The sequence below is a fragment of the Ornithorhynchus anatinus genome, chromosome 7 (assembly GCF_004115215.2).
Source record: "Ornithorhynchus anatinus isolate Pmale09 chromosome 7, mOrnAna1.pri.v4, whole genome shotgun sequence".
Lineage (NCBI taxonomy): Eukaryota > Metazoa > Chordata > Mammalia > Monotremata > Ornithorhynchidae > Ornithorhynchus > Ornithorhynchus anatinus.
The window spans coordinates 52,398,749-52,420,427 of record NC_041734.1 but is presented as its reverse complement, the minus strand read 5'-3'; the positions used below and the strand labels follow the sequence as shown (position 1 = coordinate 52,420,427).

Here is a 21,679-nt window from a genome sequence, read left to right as displayed (position 1 = left end):
TGAAGAAAGACAAGCATCTGAAAAATCTGCCCCTTTTTTACTAGTAGATATGGGAAAATAGAAGCTATTTGCTGGGGCAATGATGCAAAGATTTGACTCAAGATTCTTTTATTCTGTTCAGGGTTTAATTATTTGTGTTTAAACTTGATGCCAGCATGGAATTTTTCAACACAGCCCTGGCACCTCTGGGCCCAGTGCTGTGCCAGAAGGAGGAGTGATGAAAAAGTACTTCCCCCTGCTCCTTCCTATACCCCAACCTTCCTCCCAACCAGGTCCACCATGCTTAAGGTGAAAATACTGGGGAAAATGTCAGCATTGAGAGCCCCACCATTTCTTCGGAGACAAATTAAGCCGTGATTCTGTACCACTGTGGAGATACCTTTGAGGATATTGCTTAGTCTGTTTCAGCCTTCCCTTGGCATATCCTCATGTAATTTCCCCTTTCATCAGTGCCAAGCATGCCCTGTCACAATTTTAGGGAAGAGTAATCAATTCAGTCCCTGGCTTCAAGGCTCTGCTTTACAGGACAGAATTTCAGTGCATCTGAGCACCTGCCCTTTTCTCATTATCATCAAATTTTAATTGAGCACCCACAGGGTCATTTTCCTCCAGAAGCTCATCGCAGTTGAAAGAATGGTCCAGCTTTCATACTCAGCCTCAGAATTCAGAAACATCACTTAATGGACTCTTCTTATCTTCTTCAGCACAATAAGGGAACAATTGGTCTGAATTAAGAGTAGAGGCATTGATTTTTTTGAAGGACCATGGCAGAACCATTGGGTGGGTTTAGAAAATATATTTCTTCTGCAAAAGGGAAACTTGATGGAATTGGCTAATTATTTTCCAGTTCCTTAAATGCCTCTCCAATTCTCATTAAGGGAATTCAGGAATCAGTTGGTTTTTGAAACAATTATTTTGCATGCCACGCTTGCTTACTTAAAAAAAACACTGAGTACTTGATTTTTCTATCTGTAGATGGATAGATTAATTATATGATGTCTGTAAAGTACACTGAGTTTCTCAGGAGGAAAAGAGTTATATAAACACAACATGATGATGTTATTATGGGGATTTGAGAAGTGACATCCATGATAATGAGCTGGAAATGAATTCAGAAACAAGGTCAGACTAAGGTTTGACGTTCTTATTTACTATGCCATGAATGTTTATTCCAAAAACCAAAGTCCCCATACCAGTCAATCACTCAGTGGAACTTATTGAGCCCTTATTATTTGCAGTGGTAGGTATTAAGCACATGGGAGAGAACAATACAACAGAGTTGGTGGACATTTTTCCTTCCCACAAGTAGCTTAAGGATCTTCTTACCATTTCTTACCATTTTTCCTTTTTTAAAAATGATCAGAATCGTTCTCCGGATTGCCCATGTAAGAGTTGTTGCATGTAATTTAAGGATTTAGGAAACATTTTCTATTTTAGATAAAATCCCAAGAAATACCAAAGTTGTTTAGGGAAAAAAAATACACTTCCTAGATTGTCTTAATATCTTTACAAATATGTTAAACCTTCTTATGTGTAAAATGTCAAGGCAGATGGAATCCAGTAAAAAGTGAATGGCAGTCATGTATTACTCTTCGTGTTATTGGATCTGGCAGTGTATTGGTGAACATACCTATCTATAGTTCATAGTAATCTACTTCCTATCAATGAGCATCTTTATCACTACATGCAAAAATAGATATATAAGAGTTGAAAGCAAGATGCTAACTCACTTCTTAGTTAGCCCACTGTTGTACACTGATGTGTATTTCATCTAAGAGAGCTAATCAGTCAATCAGTCAAAGGTATTTATTGAGTAATTTATGCAGAGCACTTTACTAAGTGCTTGGGATATTACAATAAAATAGTTAGACATGATCTCTTCCCTTGAGGATTTTATAATTTAGCAGAATCTAGCTACTTACTCTCGTGTAAGAAAAACACTACCAACTATGCTTTTTTATACTGGAAGAAGGTTTTTGATACTTTGGCGTTTTCATTGGAAAGCAATCCCCAAAACAGTGGGTTAACATTTTAGCAAAGAGTGGCTAATGATCCCTTTTAGATTATCCAGGACTCTTTGGGTCTGGTTATAAAGTTAATTTCGCCCTAAAGAGGCTGGGCTTGGGAGTCAGAGGTCATGGGGTCGAATGCCGACTCTGCCACTTGTCTGCTGTGTGACTGTGGGCAAGTCACTTAACTTCTCTGGGCCTCAGTTACCTCATCTGTAAAATGGAGATTAAGACTGTGAGCCTCACGTGGGACAACCTGATTACCCTGTATCTCCCCCAGAGCTGAGAACAGTGCTCTGCACATAGTAAACGCTTAATGAATACCAACATTATTATTATTATTATTATCATCTTCGGTGAACCTGTGGGTTTGAGCTAACAATTGCCAGGGGGAATTTTTCTCTAAGGGGACCTAGGAAACATCCATTCTAGCCAGGCAAAGCTCCCTCAGGTGCTCAGCTTTCTAAAAAGAATAAGTTAACAGGCATGCTAAAAGGACAGAAAGAAAACTGCGAAGGCGAAGAAAAATATAATCTTGGTCGATTATTCCATTATTGGAAGAGAATGTCAGCACAATGCATTGAAAACGAAGGGCAGCCCTGACTGTACAGTTAGGTTGTTACAAATTTGTTATCAGGTTTGTCACCTATATGTCATAATCTCATTCCAAGAAACCCTGCTATTTTCTGTCACATTTTTATTAGATAATATAATTATTGGATTTTTTTTTTCGGGAACCACAGAACAGCAGACTGAGAAAACACGCTTTTGAATTGAAAATGAATGACCTGACATATTTCGTGCTGGCAGCTGAAACAGAGATGGATATGGATGAATGGATTCACACATTGAACAAAATCCTGCAAATAAATCCTGAAGGGACCCTTCAGGAAAGGAAGAGTGCCGATCTCACAGATCTCAGATTGGGTGAGAGCAGATGTTCTGATGCCTCTGGTATTAAACAGAAACTCCCCATTTTGGTTCAGTTAGAGCCAGTTGCTCTGATGACTCCTCATTCCGACTAACCTGCCTCTGAGATACCATTTCTGAAAATCAGCCCTAATTTTTAAACTTTCTGAGGCATAGGCCATATACAGGTTTATTTTACAGTTGTTTGTCATGGTTTTGAGTCAGTGCTTCATGGGAAATGGTGAAACTGCCATTATATTTCAGAAATTCCCCCCTTCCTACATGGATCGCAATCATTTACAGACAAATGCTTTATGCCTGATGATCCTAATTTAGAATAAATAACCACTCCCCCATGGTTGATTTTTATTTAGGCTAAAACAACTACCCAAATATTATTATGTTTAGCTAATCTGAATTATACAACTTTCTGATGCTTCCTAAATCAGATTCTGGCTAATGGAAGGTTATGTCTCGCTGGCATTTCTTTGACATAACTGACATTAATCGGTGGTCATTAGCACCTTCCAGGAAGCTGCTTAAAGTCAGTTTCAGTTAAAGGATGGATTTTAAATAGTTATAAATGATTTCCTTTGTAATGCTAAAGAACCAAATCGGGTGTGTCAACTGATCCTGTCAGTTGCTTGAAACAGCAATCCTATCAGAAGAGCTTCACGTATTGACTAATTCACATCCAGGTTATGGTAACCACATTACCCTGTTCTTTCATTATAGTCTATCCAAAACAGGCTCTGAAAACTCAAGATTGGGTTGGAATGCCTGAATCTTTCAACGTTAATGAGTTTTCACTTCCATGTTTCTAGTGCTGACTTCGGGGTACAGGTATTTCCTGTATATTTACGAAGTGAAGGAGAGTTGCCTAGTGGAGAGGGCAGGGGCCCGGGAGTCAGAGGACCTGGGTTTTAACCCCAGCTCTACCCCTTGTCTGCTGGGTGACCTTGGGCAAATCACTTAAATTATCTGTGACTCAGTTTCCTCATCTGTAAAACAGGGATTAAGACTGGGAACCCCGGGTGGGACATGGACTGTGTCCAACCTGAAAAACTGGTGTCTTTTTCAGTGCTTAGTACAGTGCCTGGCACATAGTAAGCACTTTAACAAGTACCATTAGGGAAAGAGAGAGAGTAAGTTAATATATCCTTATGAGATGAAATGAGATGAGATAAGGAAGTACTGAGAAAAACAGTGACATTAACTGGGAAGAGAAGTGTTGTGTTTTTTTATTTATGGCACTGTGTATTTTAAATAATTAACTTTTTTGTGTATTTCTTTCTAAGATACTGCGGACATTTCTCTGAATTGTGAATGTACTCCAGAGGAAGCTGATTCTTCAGAGAACAGCATGCATCCTGATTTTACAAAAGTAATAAGCTTGATATTATATAATACAAACACGTTATAAAGGACTTCTCTAGTTTTTATGCAAATAGAACAAAAACATATTAATGCAAGATCTTTAATGGGAAGCAAACACTAAAATATCATTATTGCTATATGGGTAGCTGAAGTCTCCTGTTCAAAAATGTATCTCTAGAGTTTCAAAAGACTCTTAATGGTTAATGAAAATGTAGTTGTCAGAAAAGGGGTTTAGCGTCTCATGAACGGAGAAAATACTAGGTACCTGGATGTTGGATGCCGAAACCTAACATGATTTTTACCGTAGTACATCTCCGAAACAGAAGAAACGGTCAAAATGTCTCGGAACATGGAGAGGCTAAATTTATTCTCACTGGATCCAGATATAGATGTAAGTTAAAACTTTCTTTCATTCTTAAATTGCTAAATATCATTTATTGAGCGTCAACTGTACAATAGTAGGAGTAAAGGTATTTATTGAATGCCTACTGTGTTCTATTCACTGTACCATAAGCAGAACACTGTACTAAGTGCTTGGAGAGTACAGTAGAGTCTAAAAAAGACAATCCTTGCCCTTAAGGAGTTTCCAACCTAGTGTGGGGTACAGACCAAAAATAAGTAAAGATAGAAGGAAAAAGGGAATGGAAAAATGAATAGGTAAATAAGTATGTACTTCGAGGTAGGGTATGTCATTCTCTCCGTTCAGAATTGATGTGTGTGTGAAGGTAGTGCAGCAGAAGTGCTCAGGTGGTAGATGGGGAGAAGATAAATTAATTGGGGAAGACTTCCTAGACCAGATGGAATTTCAGAAGTCTTTGAGGATGGGGAGGTGTGATCTGATAGATTGGAAGGAGGAGGGAGTCCCAGCAAGTGATTGGAGGCAGGAGAGTCGAGAATGAGTCCCAGCAAGAAGGCGAGAATGAGAGGAATGAAGCGTAGTGATCTGGCTGTAGAGGAAGAAGAGTGTGGATAAGAAGGAGAGCTGAGAGAGTGCTTTAAAACCCAAAACCCTGAAATCACTGCTTTCCTTCCCAAGAACAGTTAATTATCCTCTTCACAGCATAAATGTACTTTAATTTCTGAGAATCCAAAAAGCACAGCACGCATTTTTCAGACTAAGCCAATGAACAAGAATAGGAAGTAGTATGTCTCTATATATGCAAGTATGGGTGGATGGACCTTCACTAAGCCCTCCTTTCTTTTTCTCCTATTCATTCAATTGTATTTATTGAGCACTTACTATGTGCAGAGCACTAAATGCTCTTACTCTCTATGTGTTACCCTGACTCGCTCCCTTCATTCACCACCCCTCCCAGCCCCACAGCATTTATGTGCATATCTACAATGTATTTATTCATGTTAATATCTGTCTCCCTCTCTAGACTGTAAGCTCATTGTGAACAGGGAATGTGTCCGTTTATTGTTATATTCTACTCTCCCAAGTGCTTAGTAATGTGTCGGTTTATTGTGATATTGCACTCTCCCAAGATCTCAGTGTAGTGTTTTGCACAGAGTAAGCCTTCAATAAATACTAATGAATGAATTAATTAATTAATTAATTAATGAAAGATCTCTTTTTTTCTTTACTGAAGAACTCACTGCAGAGTTCATATCCCTTCTCATTATACATGAACAATCCTAAAGGTATTTGTTAAGTACTGTATTAAGCAGTGAGTCAGTTAAAAGATAATCAGGTCAGACACAGTCCCTGTCCTACACTGGGCTCACAGTCTAAGAGGAAGGTAGAACAGGAAGTTAATCCCCATTTTACAGATGAGGAAACTGAGGCCCAGAAAAGTTAAATCGACTTGCCTCAGGTCAAACAGCAAGCAGGGGGCAAAGCTGGGATTAGAAAGCTGGGTCCTCTGATTCCCAAGCCCACATATGGATCTTCTTTATTTTTTCACTGAAGCTAAACTGCAGGTCTTTAGAATTGGTTGAAGCTGTTTGAGGTCTGGAACAAACCAAATAAAGGTTCATTCATTCATTCGTTCATTCAGTTGTGCTTATTGAGCACTTACTGTATACAAAACACTGTACTAAGCACTTGGGAGAGTATAATTCAACAACAAAACGGACACATTCCTGCCCACAGTGAGCTCACAGCCTAGAGGGGGAGACAGACATTAAAATAAGGAGAAATAAATAAATTACAGATATGCACAGATATATATAAGGTCTGTGGGGATTCATTCATTCATTCAGTCGAATTTATTGAGCACTTACTGGGTGCAGAGTACTGTACTAAGCACTTGGAAAGTGCAGTTCAGCAGTAAAGAGAGACGATCCCTGCCCACATGGGCTTACAGTCTAGAAGGGGGAAGACAGACATCAAAACAAGTAAAACAGGTATCAATATAAATGAATAGAATATAGATATGCACACATCGAAACAAATAGAAGGCATCAATATAAGCAAATAGAATTATATATATATTTATATTAAGTGCTGTCAAGCCAGGGGGAAGAGTAAAAGGGAGCGAGTCAAGGGGACGCAGAAGGAAGGGCAAGCTGAGGAAAATACTTAATCTGGGAAAGCCTTTTGGAGGAGATGAGTCTTCAGTAGGGCTTTGAAGTGGGGAAGAGTGATTGTATGGTGGGTTTGAGGAGGGAGGGCATTCCAGGCCAGAAGTAGGACCTGGGCCAGAAGTCGACAGCAGGACAGGTGAGATCGAGGCACAGTGAGAAGGTTAGCACCAGAGGAGAGGAGTGTGTGGGCTGGGATATAGGAGGAGAGAAGGGAGGTGAGGTTAGAAGGGGCAAGGTGATGGAGGGCTTTGAAGCCAATAGTGAGGAGTTTTTGTTTGTTACGGTGGTCATTAGGCAAGCACTGGAGATTTGTGAGGAGGGGAGTGATATGCCCTGAACGTCTCTGTAGAAAGATAATCTGGGCAGCGAGTGAAGTATGGACTGAAGTGGGGAGAGGCAGAAGATAGGTCAGAAAGGAGGCTGATGCAGTAATCCAGTCGGGACAGGATGTGTGATTGTACTAACGTGGTATCGGTTCGGATGGAGAGGAAAGGGCGGATCTTGGCGATGTTATGAAGGTGAGACCGGCAGGATTTGGTGACAGATGAGAGGGAGGATGAATGAAGGAGCAAGTAAGAGTGGCGCAGAAAGGAGTGGGAGAAGAGGAGAGGAGGGCTTAGTCGGGGAAGGCTTCTTGGAGGAGATGTGCCTTCAATAAGGTTTTGAAGTGGGGGAAAGCAATTATCTGACTGAAATGAGGAGGGAGGGCGTTCCAGGCCAGAGGTAAGATGTGGATGTGAGCTCAGTGGCCAGAAAGACGAGGTACAGTGAAAAGGTTAGCATTAGAGGAAGGAAGTGTGAGGACTGGGTTGTAGTAGGAAAATAGAGAGGTGAGGTAGGAAAGGGCAAGGTGATTGTTTTAAGCCAATGGTGAGGAGGAGATTTTGTTTGTTACGGAGGTGGTTGCCCATCTGCTGGAGTTTCTTGAGGAGTGGGGAAAGAGGTCTGCACATTTTTGAAGGAAAATCATTTGGGCAGAAGAATGGAGTATGAACTGGAGTGGGAGGAGACAGGGGGCAGGAAGGTCAGCAAGGAGGCTGATATAATTATTAATATTTTGGGGGGGAAGGATAAGTGCTTGCATTAAGGTTGGAACAAAGCACTTTGCCTGCACCCATTCTTGCCAAAATAATATAGTCAAACTTTGTACTCCGCATACTTATGCTCAACATATACATGGTTCTTATTTGATTTGCCAATTAAGTAGTCACCTTGTTACTAGGAAAGTGTGATTGATAAGACCATTTTCTTGCAAATTTTTTCTAGTCTATTGAAGACTTGGTCTAGAAATAGTAAATCCCCAAAGTGTTTTGTAACTATGTTAGTACTGATGAGTCGATGCAACATTTCCAAGGATACAATTATAATTAGCATAATTTCCAGGAATTGAATGAAGATAAAGGTATTTAGGATGCTACTGCAGATATTTCCACTCTACTCTATATCCCTAATCCATTGTCCATAATAAACAATTGAATTTTATTTTCTATGGTTTACCTCTCTGCGTCAAATTGTGTTGCTTTTTCCATGAACCATAATAATGAGCCATTTTTGAGCAATAACACAAATGCCCAATCAGCATTCTAATGTTTAGAATAAACTATAATATTCCTGTGATTCCTATCACAAGCAAAATGAGTGAAATTGCACATGACAATTTCACTTCAGTGGGGCTTTTAACATTAAAAAAAAATCCTCAAATGTTGTTCTCTTCCAGGCCTTAAAGCTTCAGAAAAGAGATTGTTCGGAAAATGACTCGGTGATCAAACCATTTGAAGAAGAGGCTGCAAAGCGAATTATGATTACATGTAAATCCCTCAATTTAAATCTTCAAGCCTGTGTGACTGAAAATGAAAATGACCCCATAACCAACGTAAGTTTGGCTTTCTCTTGTTACACAACAGGCTGCCAAATTAGGGATATTTTTACTTCTCATTCCTCCCCGCTATTTCCAGGTCTGCCAAGCTGTAAGAGTGTGATTCACTGAAATTCTGTCAGCCCTGGGATCTTTATCCCCTTTAGGGGCTTTGCCTTATCCCCGTGTGGTCCCCTTTTCAAATGCTGGCTTTCTACTGAATCTCAAATGCCAGGCTCTCTTAACACTCCCTAGGACTCCAGGGAAATTGTCATCACCTAAAGAAATTGGTTTCCTACCCCCAAAAGTATATTTTCCTTTAGTTTCTTCTTGTAGTTAATGTGCGGTTTATAATTTAAAAAGAAGCCCCTTTTTGGTTAGCCAAACTTCCCTGGCATGCTCATGCAGCTTGCAAAGGAAAGGGACTGCAGGCTTCAGAGGCTAATTACCCTGTTCATTTGATTAGCTCCAGGATCCTCATTTTCTGACAGGCTGAAAAATTGAGGTCTGGATGAATGTTGCTAGTAGTTTCAGCTCATTAGGGTCCTGTATTCATATCTCCTAAACTAGAGTTTTTCAAAATACCAGGTGAGTACGGTGAGAAGGATCATAATCCAACTCTCTTGGAATCCTGGGCCATCCTGGGAGGTGATCTTTGCTTGGTAATTCAGGGTTCGGTGAATTGATCATAGAAACTAAACAAGCAGAAAAAGATTCATTGTTCTATTTCTGCAGAATGATGGGAGAGTATTATTTGATTTGTTGAAGTTTTCCGGGGAAAATGAGCACTGTTTTGGCCTAAATAAAACTACCTTCTAAAGGACTGTTCTTGTCAGTTCAAGTAAAAACTGAATCTAAAACTGCCAAGCATTTTACTTCCTTTCTCTCAGTTTAAGGCATCAATGGCCTCTCTTCCTTGACCTCCTTCAACAGCTGATAACATGGGAATAGACCTAACGTTTCTTAATAGCTCTGTTGGTATCTAAAACAGCAACTCACATTAAGAATATTTGATTTTTTTTCTGTTGTTGTTTGGGGGGGTGGGAAAGAGGGAAGGAGGGAGAGACAGAGAGAGAAGAAAAAACATAAGCTTTGAGTTGATAGTATACAAGAATTCAACTTTGGGAATCAATTCCTAACTCCACTCTTGTCTCTTTGGATGATCTAGAATAGAGTATGACTGGGTTTCATGTGTTGCTATTTTGCTGAAGTATCGATTTCTAATTTTACCTTTAGATTGAACCTTTCTTTGTGAGTGTGGCCCTTTTTGATACCAAGGACTGTAGAAAGATTTCTGCAGATTTTCACATGGATCTCAACCACACCCTTGTTAGGCAAATGGTTTCAGGAACTTCGGTTACCTTGGAAAATGGAAACATCGACTCGGGCAGTCCGAGGCACTCAGAAGAACCTCAGGTGAAGGGATTTCCAGAGGAATGGCTCAAGTATCCAAAGCAGGTCGGTACTTGGTTTATGAAACTGTCTGAAAGCATTGTGTCCAACAAGTATTTATCGAGCACCCATTTATTGAGCACCCAACAGATAGGAGAACTATGAGACGTAGCGTGACGTAGAGAAAAGAGCACAGGCCTGGAAGTCAGAGGACCTCAGCTACCTTATCTGTAAAACAGGGATCGAGACTATGAGCCCAATGTGGGACAGGGACTGTGTCCGACCCAATTTGCTTGTATCTGCCCCAGCTCTTAATACGGTGCCTGACACATAGTAAGCGCTTGGCAAATACTATAATAATAAGAACTGTTATTCTAATCCCGCTTTGCCTGCAGAGAGACCTTGGGCAAGTTATTTAACTTCTTGATCTCTTGCCTGTGTGTCCAGGTCATTGCTCCTATTGAACAATACCTGATGCCCCTTCACTGATGAGGGTATTAATGATCATCATTAATGTGGCTGATTGTATTTTGGCCCAGGGTAGGCACCTTCTCCAACCTCACCTTGGTTAGTTCCAGCCAGGTCAGTTTTCTGGCAGTCAAGCGTTTTGGGGGGCTCAGGGGAAGAGAGAAGAGGACCGTTTCCAACCCGATTTGCTTGTATCCACCCCAGCGCTTAGTACAGTACCTGGCACAGAGTAAGTTGCTTAACAGATAGCACAGTTATCATTATTATTGGGTGAAGGGGTGATGTTCCGGGTCTGCTTCACTCCTGCAAGCCGGGGAACACCCTCCCCTCTCTGACTACAGGAAGTGGAGGAAGGGTGTTCCACTGTCGGAGGGGGAATGAATGGAGTGGGGAAGCATACTCCAACCAGTTGTGTTTTAGGAATTGATTAGTTATAATAACCATGGTATTTGTTAAGTGCTTATGATGTGTCAAGCACCGTTTTAAACTCTGGATTAGATACAAGCTAATCAGGTTGAACATAGTCCCTGTCCCTCATGAGGCTCACACTCTTAATCTCCATTTTGGAGATGAGGTAACTGAAGTGCATAGAAGTAAAGTGACTTTCCCAAGGTCACACAGCAGACAAGTGGCAGAGCTGGGGTTAGAACCTTCTGACTCCCAGGCCCGTGCTCTAGCCAGTGGGCTACGCCGCTTTCCATGCATTGGCCGGGGCAGGCGATGGAATGGTGGTGGCCATGATATGGGGTGCTTGGGGGTTTCTTCCTAGCCTGGGGCTCCTGGACTTCAGTTCCATGAGCTCCTACATTAATCCAGCCCTGCTAGGGAGACAGGTCTGAAGAGGAAGGAGTACGGAAAGGTCCCTGGAATAACCTTTCTTCTGCCTCTGTCTCTTTCCAATTTGGGGCCAAAATACCCATTTTGAGTACTGGATAAAATGGTTAAAACTATTGGTTGTATTCAACCTCCATCCCAAATCACTTGTTGTAATAAAATCAAGAAGAACTTGTTGACTGCAGAATAGAAATAGAACTAATAGTATGCAGTCATACATTTTAAACTTTAGCGATTCATCGGTGTTCTTCAGACTCTGTGGAAATTTAGAGCAATTTCAGCACCGATGGAAAATGTCATGAAATGTTCAACATTTTGGAAATAAGGATTTCTTCCACCTTGGAGATTAATTTATGATTTCTTATTCCAGAACTCATTGTTTCAGTCTTCTGTGACTCTTGGAGGTTCATTTTGCTACATCAGTCTGAAACTTATCTTCATCCTTTTGTCATATATCATTCTATCACTTACCTAGAAAGATGACTAGGGATGATTAAAAGTGTTTCTAAAACATTTGTATTTCCATTCCCTTTAGTAGATAACCTATGAGCAACTTTTGAAGCACAAATCACTTGACATTTTCAGAGTTACCTTTTAGACCGTTATTTCGTAACGTCGTAGTGCTGATAGTGACTTACCTCCCCTTGCCTTTGTTCACAGGCTATTTTCTCTGTAAGTAACCCTCATACTGAAATCGTTTTGGTGGCCAAAATAGAAAAAGTGCTCATGGGAAATATTGCAAGTGGTGCTGAAGCTTATATTAAGAATCCAGACTCCAATAAGGTACAGTTCCTTATAATTTCTTTAATTAGGTTTTTAAAAGCTGCACCGATAAAATGCCAGTTTCTGAAGATGGAAAGTTATTCATTCAATAGTATTTATTGAGCGCTTACTATGTGCAGAGCACTGTACTAAGCGCTTGGGATGAACAAGTCGGCAACAGATAGAGACAGTCCCTGCCGTTTGACGGGCTTACAGTCTAATCGGGGGCTTACAGTCTAATCGGGAAAGTTAGGGAAGCTCACTTTGACTTGAGGAGATTCAGAGTATAAACTGGCGGGAGATCTGAGCCTCCTTTCACCCTATCATTGACAGTGTCCTAATTCATTCATTCTATCCTACTTATTGAGCGCTTACCCTGTGCAGAGCACTGTACTAAGCTCTTGGGAGAGTACGGTACAACAGTAAACAGGCACATTCCCTGCCCACAGTGAGTTTACAGTCTAGAGGACGAGCTTGCCCTCTGTCGTTTTGAGTCCTAATAAGATCTCTCCCACCACATCTCCCCTTCCAACCGAAGTATTGGTGAAGCAGAACGGGTAGTTACTGTTCTTCCCTATTGCCATGACTTTCACCTTCCCTGTATCTGCTGCCATCACTGGTCATAGAAGTTTGAAGCCATAGAAAAATAAATAGCCCAGGCTGAGCCATCTGATGCTGTCCCAAAAGGCATCCACACCCTGTGGACCAATAGAGTAGACATAATTAGAAAGCACACCCAGCACACTATCACACAAATGGTAAAAGTAATGACTGGCTTTGAAATGGCATTTATATTTGCTATTTCAGACCAACGGTTTAATGATTTTGATGGTCCCTTTAGTGTAAATTATAATGGCAAAACAAAATATTATAGTTTTAAAATCAAACTAAAAATCTGGGAAGGCTGCCCTTTGAACCTTTTTCCAAGGTTCTTTTCAATAATTAATAATATATAAATGCTAGGGAATGAGAGGGGGCGTCACCCCTGGGGATTGGCTCTGAGGGGATAAAGCTAACAGCTAAAAACTTTGGGGGCTGGGTGTATTCCACAGCACCTCGTAGGCCTGGCTAGGAATCATGAGTAAACCGGGATGGTCGTTCCACTTTTTGCCCCCGGTTGGCAGATTGCCGTAACTCTGGATCCCTAGTCATGGCCGGCCAAACCTGGCTGCTTGGTGGTCGGCGGGGGGAGGTAGGAAGGAGGCTTTAAGGGATGAGTCAGAAAGCCCAGAAGAAAGATGGAGGGTCCTCTCATCACCCAACCTGGCCCTGAAGCTTGGAAGAATCTTTGGGGGAAATCCAGGAGCCAGGCTGTGGTGGTGAGCTAAAGCGGCTCCCTTGGCTCATCACTTCCAGTGGCTTTCAGGGTCCAGTTAAGAGATCTTGGCACCTCACTGGGCTCCAGAATTGAGTGAAGATTTTTTGCACCCTCTGCAGGCTAGATCAGAAGCTATCCTGTCCCCTAAAGGTTTCCAGACTATCCAAGACTTTCGATAATCCCGCCAAGATCTAGATCCGACTAGAAGCCTTTTTGTACTTCGGCTTGGTATCGGCACGTCCACTCCTAGAAACTTCACCCCCTGGAAATCCCAGCTTTTCCAAGCTCCTCCCAACATTGGGCCCCTTGCATATGTGGAAACTTGGCATCTCTGATCAATGTATTAAAGATCAGACCCTTTGAACTGAACGATGTACAATTTACTTGAAAAGAAAGAATGAATGATGAATGCATTTTCCTCTCTTCAGTGTGCCCAGAAAATATTAAAAACAAACAGACAGTTCTGCAGCAAGCTGGGGAAATACCGGATGCCATTTGCCTGGGCCGTGAGGTATGATGATTATTTTTATTTCACAGTTTCACCCAACACCTTACAGCCACATTCTGCTAAACTCTTTGAAGCCTCTCATGGATTTTTACTGTTGTTTTCCACTGACAAAAATAAAAGGATGTTATTGGGGTGATCTTGCGTGAATAGTTGGAGCTCCTCAGAGGAAAGTCTTAATGAGATAATTTAGGATGCAAGTTCTTAGAATTCAGGCAATACCATGGAAACGTTTTGCACAGGGGATTCAGTTATTAATATCATCTTATTCTCTGTGTGTTAGAACCCCAATTTTCTCTCCTATTGTTCACAGTATTATGATTTATGTCCCCCATGTGCATTCGATAGCAGAAAATGTTATTATGCCCCTTTCCCCAGAGAAGTGAAGTGATGTGAGAGAACTGAGAGCTGCACATTTTCTAGTCATTACACATTGGCTGAGTCTGCTTGGGACCAGACATATTTTTTTGAAAATTCCAGTTTTGGCAGGAATCTGCACATGGCAATCCAACTTTTACTGCAAGCTAACATTAGCAAGACTCCCTCATACAAAGACAAGACCAGTGTACTCAGCATCACATACCACTAGACTCGTATAAGAGCCTTCTCCAAGCTCCCAGATGACTGCACATTTGCCTGATGAATAGCGTTCCAGAAATCTCTAGACCAATCCTGCCCTGCCCTCTCCAGGGCACCCTGGGACCTTTCCCACGGTCTGGTTGGGCGGACCCCTAGACCAGCACCCCTGGTTTCCCAGACCAATCGGGAACCAGCGCAAAGATATAACCCTACTGAGAAAAAAAATCTGTCCTCACAAACTCTTTCCTTCGTGTTGAATTGCAACAGCAAAAAGACAATTGCAAACCTACTGTAAATAACACCGTCATCCGTCCTGTCTCATAAGCCTCTAACCTCAGCGTTATCCTCAACTCATCTCTTTCTTTCAGCCTGCATTTTCAGTCTGTCAGCAAATGCTGTCAGTTCTATCTTCATCACATCTCTAGTATCTGTCTTCTCTTCTCTAACCAAACTGTTATCTTGCTGACCCGAGCACATATCATATCTCACCTTGACTGCAGCATCAGCCTTCTCCCTAGCATTCTCCTCACCAGTCTCTCTCCTCTCCAGTCCACAGGTCACTCTGCTGCCCAATTCATTTTCAGAAGTTCAGTCCACATCTCCCCGCTCTTCAAAAACCTCCAATGTTGCCCATCCACCTCTGCGTCAAACAGAAACTCTTTACCGGTGACTTTTAGGAGTCAGCTCTTTCCTGCCTTCTTTATTTCACTAGTCTACTCCAACCCAATCCTCAAACTTTGCTACTTCACTAGTCTACAACGACCCAACCCTCAAACTTTGTTCCTCTAACACTAGCCTGCTTATTATACCTCAGTCCTATCTCTCCCACCCCAGACCCCTGGTCCATGTCTTCCCTCCGGCCAGGAACTCTCTCCTCCTTCATACCCAACAGACCTCCCTCTCCCCAAAGTCAAAAGCCCTTCTAAAATCATATCTCCTCCAAGAGGCCTTTCCTGACAAAACCCCTCATTTCCCCTTCTTGCCCTCCCTTCTGCATATTGCCCTCCCTTCTGCATCACCTAAGGCCTTGGTCTTTAAGCACTTGATATTCAACTCACCCTTAACCCCCCAGCATTTATGTACGTATCCTTACACTTTACCTTTTCTAATTCATTTTAATGTCTGTCTCCCTTTTTAGACTGGAAGTCCCTTGTGGACAAGGATTGTGTCTATCAACTCTTATTGTAGTCTCCCAAGCACTTAGTAAACAGGGTGTTCTACACAGAGTAAGGGCTTAAGAAACATCATTGATTGAATGATTGAAAGCCAGTTAGAGGTCCCGGGGAAATTGTTCCAGAGAGCCCAAGACTTTTCACTGACACACTCTTGCAATACGGGATAATATTTCTGGCCGTGTCATCACTGTGGGCCATCTGGTATAATGATAAGGTATTTGACGACCGTGCCTTGGGTGACTTCCTCCATCCAAAATTGCAAACTGTAAAACCCGTCTGACTTCTAAAGATGCCACTGTTATAATTCTGTAAAAGGGATATGGAAAGCAGAGACAATATACCCATACAGCTGAATTTGTGGAGAAGACAATCTTACTGTGGTCAAGTAAATGTGCAAGAAATGGAAGATTGTTTGTTTTACTAAATTCTTCCACCCTACAAGGGAATTCATTGTTTTTAAAAGGACTGTGGCTAGAGGAATATTAATCCTTGTCCTGTGAATAGATGTCACAAGTGTTTCAAGAGGTTTAGGATCATTAATGGAAAGTTTAGTGGGACTGAGTGGAGGCGTCATGCCAATATTAGCTTGTGAATTTCTCAGATGCAGGAGGTTTACAATGTTATATTCTTATATTGTATATCTTATATATTACAATGTTATCTTATATATTCTTATATTGAGAAGCAGCTTGGCTCAGTGGAAAGAGCACGGGCTTGGGAGTCAGAGGTCATGGGTTTGAATCCTGGCTCTGCCACTTGTCAGCTGTGTGACTGTGGGCAAGTCACTCAACATCTTTGTGCCTCAGTTCCCTCATCTGTAAAATAGAGATTAAAACTGTGAGCCCCACGTGGGACCACCTGATCACCCTGTATCTACCCCAGTGCTGAGAACAGTGCTCTGCACATAGTAAGTGCTTAACAAATACCAACATTTTTCCCATTACAGGATATCAGAGTATTTTTCAGATTATCTTCAGGATAATATCCACCCATCAGATAGGCAGAGGTAAAATAAAGAATAGGTTCACTGAAAGAACCTACAGGAAGAATCTGGGGGGAATTGAAGAATATTTACCCAATTAGGAATTGGCCAAGATAATGAACTAGCAGAACAACTGAGGCTTCCAGTGAGGCACATTGATGTTGGAATTTTCTTTATTCCCGAGTATAAAAAGGCAATGATACTCCAGTTATAGCCAATAAAAATAACAAATTAATGATTCTGCCAGGACATTGTAAAAGTAATACATTCCAATTTGGTAATTGTGGCCTGCATGTTTTTCAATTGAATTTACTTTAAGATTCCCAACATCTCAGAAAACAAAGATATAAATGGTCCGTGGTAGGATGTACAGCGCTGTATAACGGAGAGTTCACCTAAGGTTGTTAAAAGATCAAACCACAAAAAACTAGAGGTCATGGCCATAGAACGTCGCCCCCGGGTTCTCAAAGAATGATGTTCAAATTACAGTAAGAATACATGTGGCATAATTGGTTCATGACCAGAAAAGTAGAACAGTGCACTTTTACCCAGCCCAATATTCATTGTGTTTTGCCATTTTGTGGCTCTTCTCAGTTTCCCTTTCATTTTCCAAAATATTCTTTGTCTTTATTTTTCTTTGAAAAATGCTACATTTTGGTTCTTCTTAAATTGATACTGTCTCCAGCCACGGTATGGTCAAATCACACAGATGGTTACATGTAAGAAATTCATGCTTAAATTAAGAGCTGAGTTCTTTTTTTTCTTCCCCCCTAACATTCTATCTATCACCCAAAAGCAGCATGGCTTAGTGATTAGAGCACGGGCCTGGGAGTCAAAAAGTCACGGGTTCTAATCCCGACTCTGCCACTTGTCTTCCTTGTAACCTTGAGCAAGTCACTTCACTTCTCTGGGCCTCAGTTACCTCATCTGTAAAATAGGAGTTGAGATTGTGAGCCCCACCTGGGACAGGGACTGTGCCCAACCCAATTTGCTTGAATCCACTCCAGCACTTTACAGTGCCTGGCATATAGTAAGCACTTAACAAATACCAAAATTATTATTGTTGTTAAATATTAAATGCGACACAAATGTAAAAAATCTTTAGTCCAAAATGAATTCGATATGTTATTTTAATGTCCAATACCAGCTAGTCACTATTTTTCAGACGAAAACTTTCCCTTCAAGGTAATTACTAAAGCAAATAGAGATGTTATGACTTTTCACTAATCCACCTGACAGAAATAGTGTTCCAACCCAGTGTTTCTAACTCAGTTGCCAAGGAAGCCAGGAGTATTTGTAATGAAAAACTCCCTGAAACATTCTATTTTACCAAATGTATTTTCCCCAGGCCATGGACTTTAGAATTTTATCTAAGGTATGAATAATCAGTAGTAGCTATTAAAAGCCAACTGGGTGCTGAGCACTGTACTAAGCTTGGGAGAGTACAGTAAACTTTGTAGACGCAATCACCTGCCCTTTCATTCACTATGTAGCAGATCTCATGTTCAGGAATTTTGAGTTTGCCTATTTCTACTTAGAATTATTGGAGTCTGAAGTGCTCTTTGATCATTTAATGTTCTTTGATCATTCTCTGTTGCTTCAAACCCGAACTTCAGTGGAAATGTTTAAGAACATAAGAAATGTCCAGCCCAGGGTCCATTCATCTAGCCCAGGATTCTGTCTCTGACAGTAGCAACAAAGGATATTTAGAGGAACTCTATCATGGTTGCCCACCTTGACATTCATTTTAACAGTAAGAGATGTGCCATAAAATAGGAAAGATAGATTACATCCAGAACTGGAATCCTTGAAAAATTCAAAAGACAGTGAAATGCCCTAATTGAATCCTTCAAATTGATTGGGGTAGAAATAGTTCTCTAGATGCTGAAGAGTGATTATAATGGGCACCTTAGTCTTTCATTTCATCTTCTGGAATCTAGGGCTAGCAAAAAAATGGTCAGAATGAAGTAAAAAGGGAACTGCTGTACATTTTGTCTGATACCTGTCCCATTGTGAGGAGAAGCAACATAGTATATTAAAAATTGGGGAAGCATGTCCTAGTGGATAGATTACAGGCCTACGAGTCAGAAGGATCGGGGTTCTAATACTGGCTCGGCCTCCTATCTGCTGTGTGATCTTGGGCAAGTCATCCGCTTCTCTGTGCCTCTGTTACCTCATCTGTAAAATGGGGATAAATAACTGTGAGCCCCCTGTGGGACATGGACTGTGATCAACCTGATTACTGTATATCTACCCCAAGGTTTAGTACAGTGCCTGGAACATAGTAAACATTTAACAAATGCCATTTAAAAAAGAGCACATAAACCACTACTCTGAGTAGTTTAATTACAGCGTAATTAAGAGTTCCAAAGTTAAAGCTTCCACAAGACGTCTTGCAAACTAGTAGCTTTCTTTCACACTTGAGTTGTTCTCACACCCCTGAAGAGTGCTCACGGTCAATCAAGAAAGATACTTGGTCCCTGGGCTAGCTGAGTGGTGAGTCAATCCCCTCAAATCAAGTAGATTTCCCAGAATATAGTACATCTGCATGTGGAAATTGGGATTGAACTGAGATTACAAAATTCCTTGGCCCTGGAAATTTGTGTCTGGTTACTGCTGTATTTGCCACGTACTTAATAGCATGCCAACTTCTCAGTAGGTGCTCCATAATGCCAACCATTGATTGTGCCAGGCGAAAGTCACAGTCCACAAATTCCAGCCATAATCCAAAAATAAGAAATGAAATTGCTGGCATTATCTGAGGAAGCACAAATGTATTACCTTCATTTTATAAATCTTTAATGATTGCAATATAGGCATTCACTTAATTGAAAAATAATTGCAGGTGAATACCAATTAAGTTATTCTAATAGTAATTTTTTTTTGCCTGATTAGTTAGATTGGCTAATTAAGTGCATCAGATAATTGTATAAACAAATCACTCAGAATGTGAAAGAAAATTCCATAATGGGTATTTTATTTACATAGATTAAGGGGATGTGTTACACTAGTATTTTCATAATCCCATTTTGATGATTGATTTGGAAAAATCTTTCAGTGAAGAGGCTTAAGAAGTCACCTTTGTCTAGATTTACTCTTTCTCTCTTTCCACATTGTAAACTCAGTGATATATTTAAGATGCATTCTTAAATGTACATTCATATTCTGGTCATAGAGAAGACCAAATGTTAATCAGTCATCTAAAAATGACACACTGACAGTAGATTTGTTGATAAAAACCAGTCTAACACTAGCCCAAGACCTAGCCCGAATCTCAGTTCAAACCCTGGCTCTTGCCCTAATGCTGATTTTCAACAAGTTCATTTTTCAATTTTGGAAACACTGAGAATTAGATTTTTTGACACTTGGTTTCAAGTGCATGACCTCTCCCTGCAGTTCAATAAACAAATGGCCAATTGAATTGCCCAGTTACTTTTAAAAGTGAAAACCTATACACATTTTGGGTAGAAAAAATTAGGGGATTAGGAAGCGCTTTTCCAACAGTGAACTTTGATATGGTGATGCAGTACCCAAAGAAAATTTTTTTTTCATGCTCAGTGTCAGGCAGGGCATGAGTACGGTAGAGTGACTAGAAAAACAGTTATCACATTAGAGTAGAAATGACTGTTCACCGTTATTTTCTAAAAACAAGATTATTCTCTCCCTGCTAGAATGAACTGAAGCCGGTTCTACCTTCTCCCAAAATAATAAAAAAACACCTCAACTTCAAAAATATACTTAGTCTTTTCAAGTGGAATTATGATAATAATTATTATCAATTCAGTAGTCTGTCATCAACCGGGAAGTTTACGCAGTCACATGAATTTAGCAGTATAACAAAAGACTATTTTTTTTTCTTTTTTCAATACTTCACCATGCTTCTATTGGCATGGTGAAAGACCACCCAGAAGTCTGTCTGGCAGTCAAAATTAGCAGCACTGCTAATGGAGTTCCAAAAGGAATCAGTGCCAGAGACTGAGGCAGACCAGCAACTGAGATATTGATATTTATGTAGAGGGTATTTTTCTCTAGAGTATCAATATTTTTGTGTCGAGGCATCACTGATAGAAAAAGTGGACTCTATTCTGCATTTTGTTTGCCCAAGATACACCTTGAAAGAAGTCCTTAGCTCATGATGTTTCTGATGAATTATGCAGTAGAAACCAAAGCAGCATTGACATACCAAGTGCCTTGAGGTGAAGGACAATTTTCTATAAGTAATAACTAATGTTTATGAGGCACGTATGATGTCTATTTTCTTGCAGATCCGTGTTCAAGGATAACCAAGGTAACATAGACAGAGATTCGAGATTCTCTTCATTATACCGGCAGGAAAGTAGTAGGATTTCAACCGAAGACCTGATAAAATTAATATCTGACTACAGAAGGTATGTATGGACTATGAATAAAGGCTAAAATTATGAAAGTAGCCGCATGTGGGGAGATGCCTCCCAGGTCAGCTGGGGCCGCCGACCAGAGGGAGGCTCCGGGTTCTTTAGATTGGGCGATGACGAGCCAGAGACCGGACACGGAGCCAGAATGATCAGTTCTGCCTCTCTACTGGGTGTACTCACATAGTTGTAGAGCAGCAAGCAAGCGAAGGAGGGGGTCCGAGTCCCAATCGGCAGGGCGGGCTCTGCAGGGCTCATTCTAAAGGCCTTCAAGCGGCATGGCTCAGTGGAAAGAGCCCGGGCTTGGGAGTCAGAGGTCATGGGTTCAAATCCCGGCTCAGCCGCTTGTCAGCTGTGTGACTGTGGGCAAGTCACTTCACTTCTCTGGGCCTCAGTGACCTCATCTGTCAAATGGGACTTAAGACTGTGAGCCCCATGTGGGACAACCTGATCACCTTGTATCCCTCCCAGCGCTTAGAACAGTGCTGTGCACATAATAAGCGCTTAACAAATGCCAACATTATTATTATTATTTCAGTAGTGCCTCTTACATACCCTACTTATCCTGCGTTTGTGTGCGAAGCCCCCTCGTAC

The 21,679-nt window shown here is 41.0% G+C and overlaps 1 protein-coding gene across 1 annotated transcript in view; it reads left to right on the top strand.

Moving 5' to 3' along the window:
• Positions 1-21,679, top strand: part of DOCK10 (dedicator of cytokinesis 10) — a 242,564-nt gene that overhangs the window by 131,917 nt on the left and 88,968 nt on the right. Inside the window, 8 exon segments of the mRNA XM_029069082.2 lie at positions 2,753-2,936; positions 4,217-4,302; positions 4,603-4,686; positions 8,542-8,697; positions 9,916-10,137; positions 12,034-12,156; positions 13,882-13,964; positions 20,960-21,082. Coding sequence (XP_028924915.1) covers positions 2,753-2,936; positions 4,217-4,302; positions 4,603-4,686; positions 8,542-8,697; positions 9,916-10,137; positions 12,034-12,156; positions 13,882-13,964; positions 20,960-21,082 — 1,061 coding nt within the window.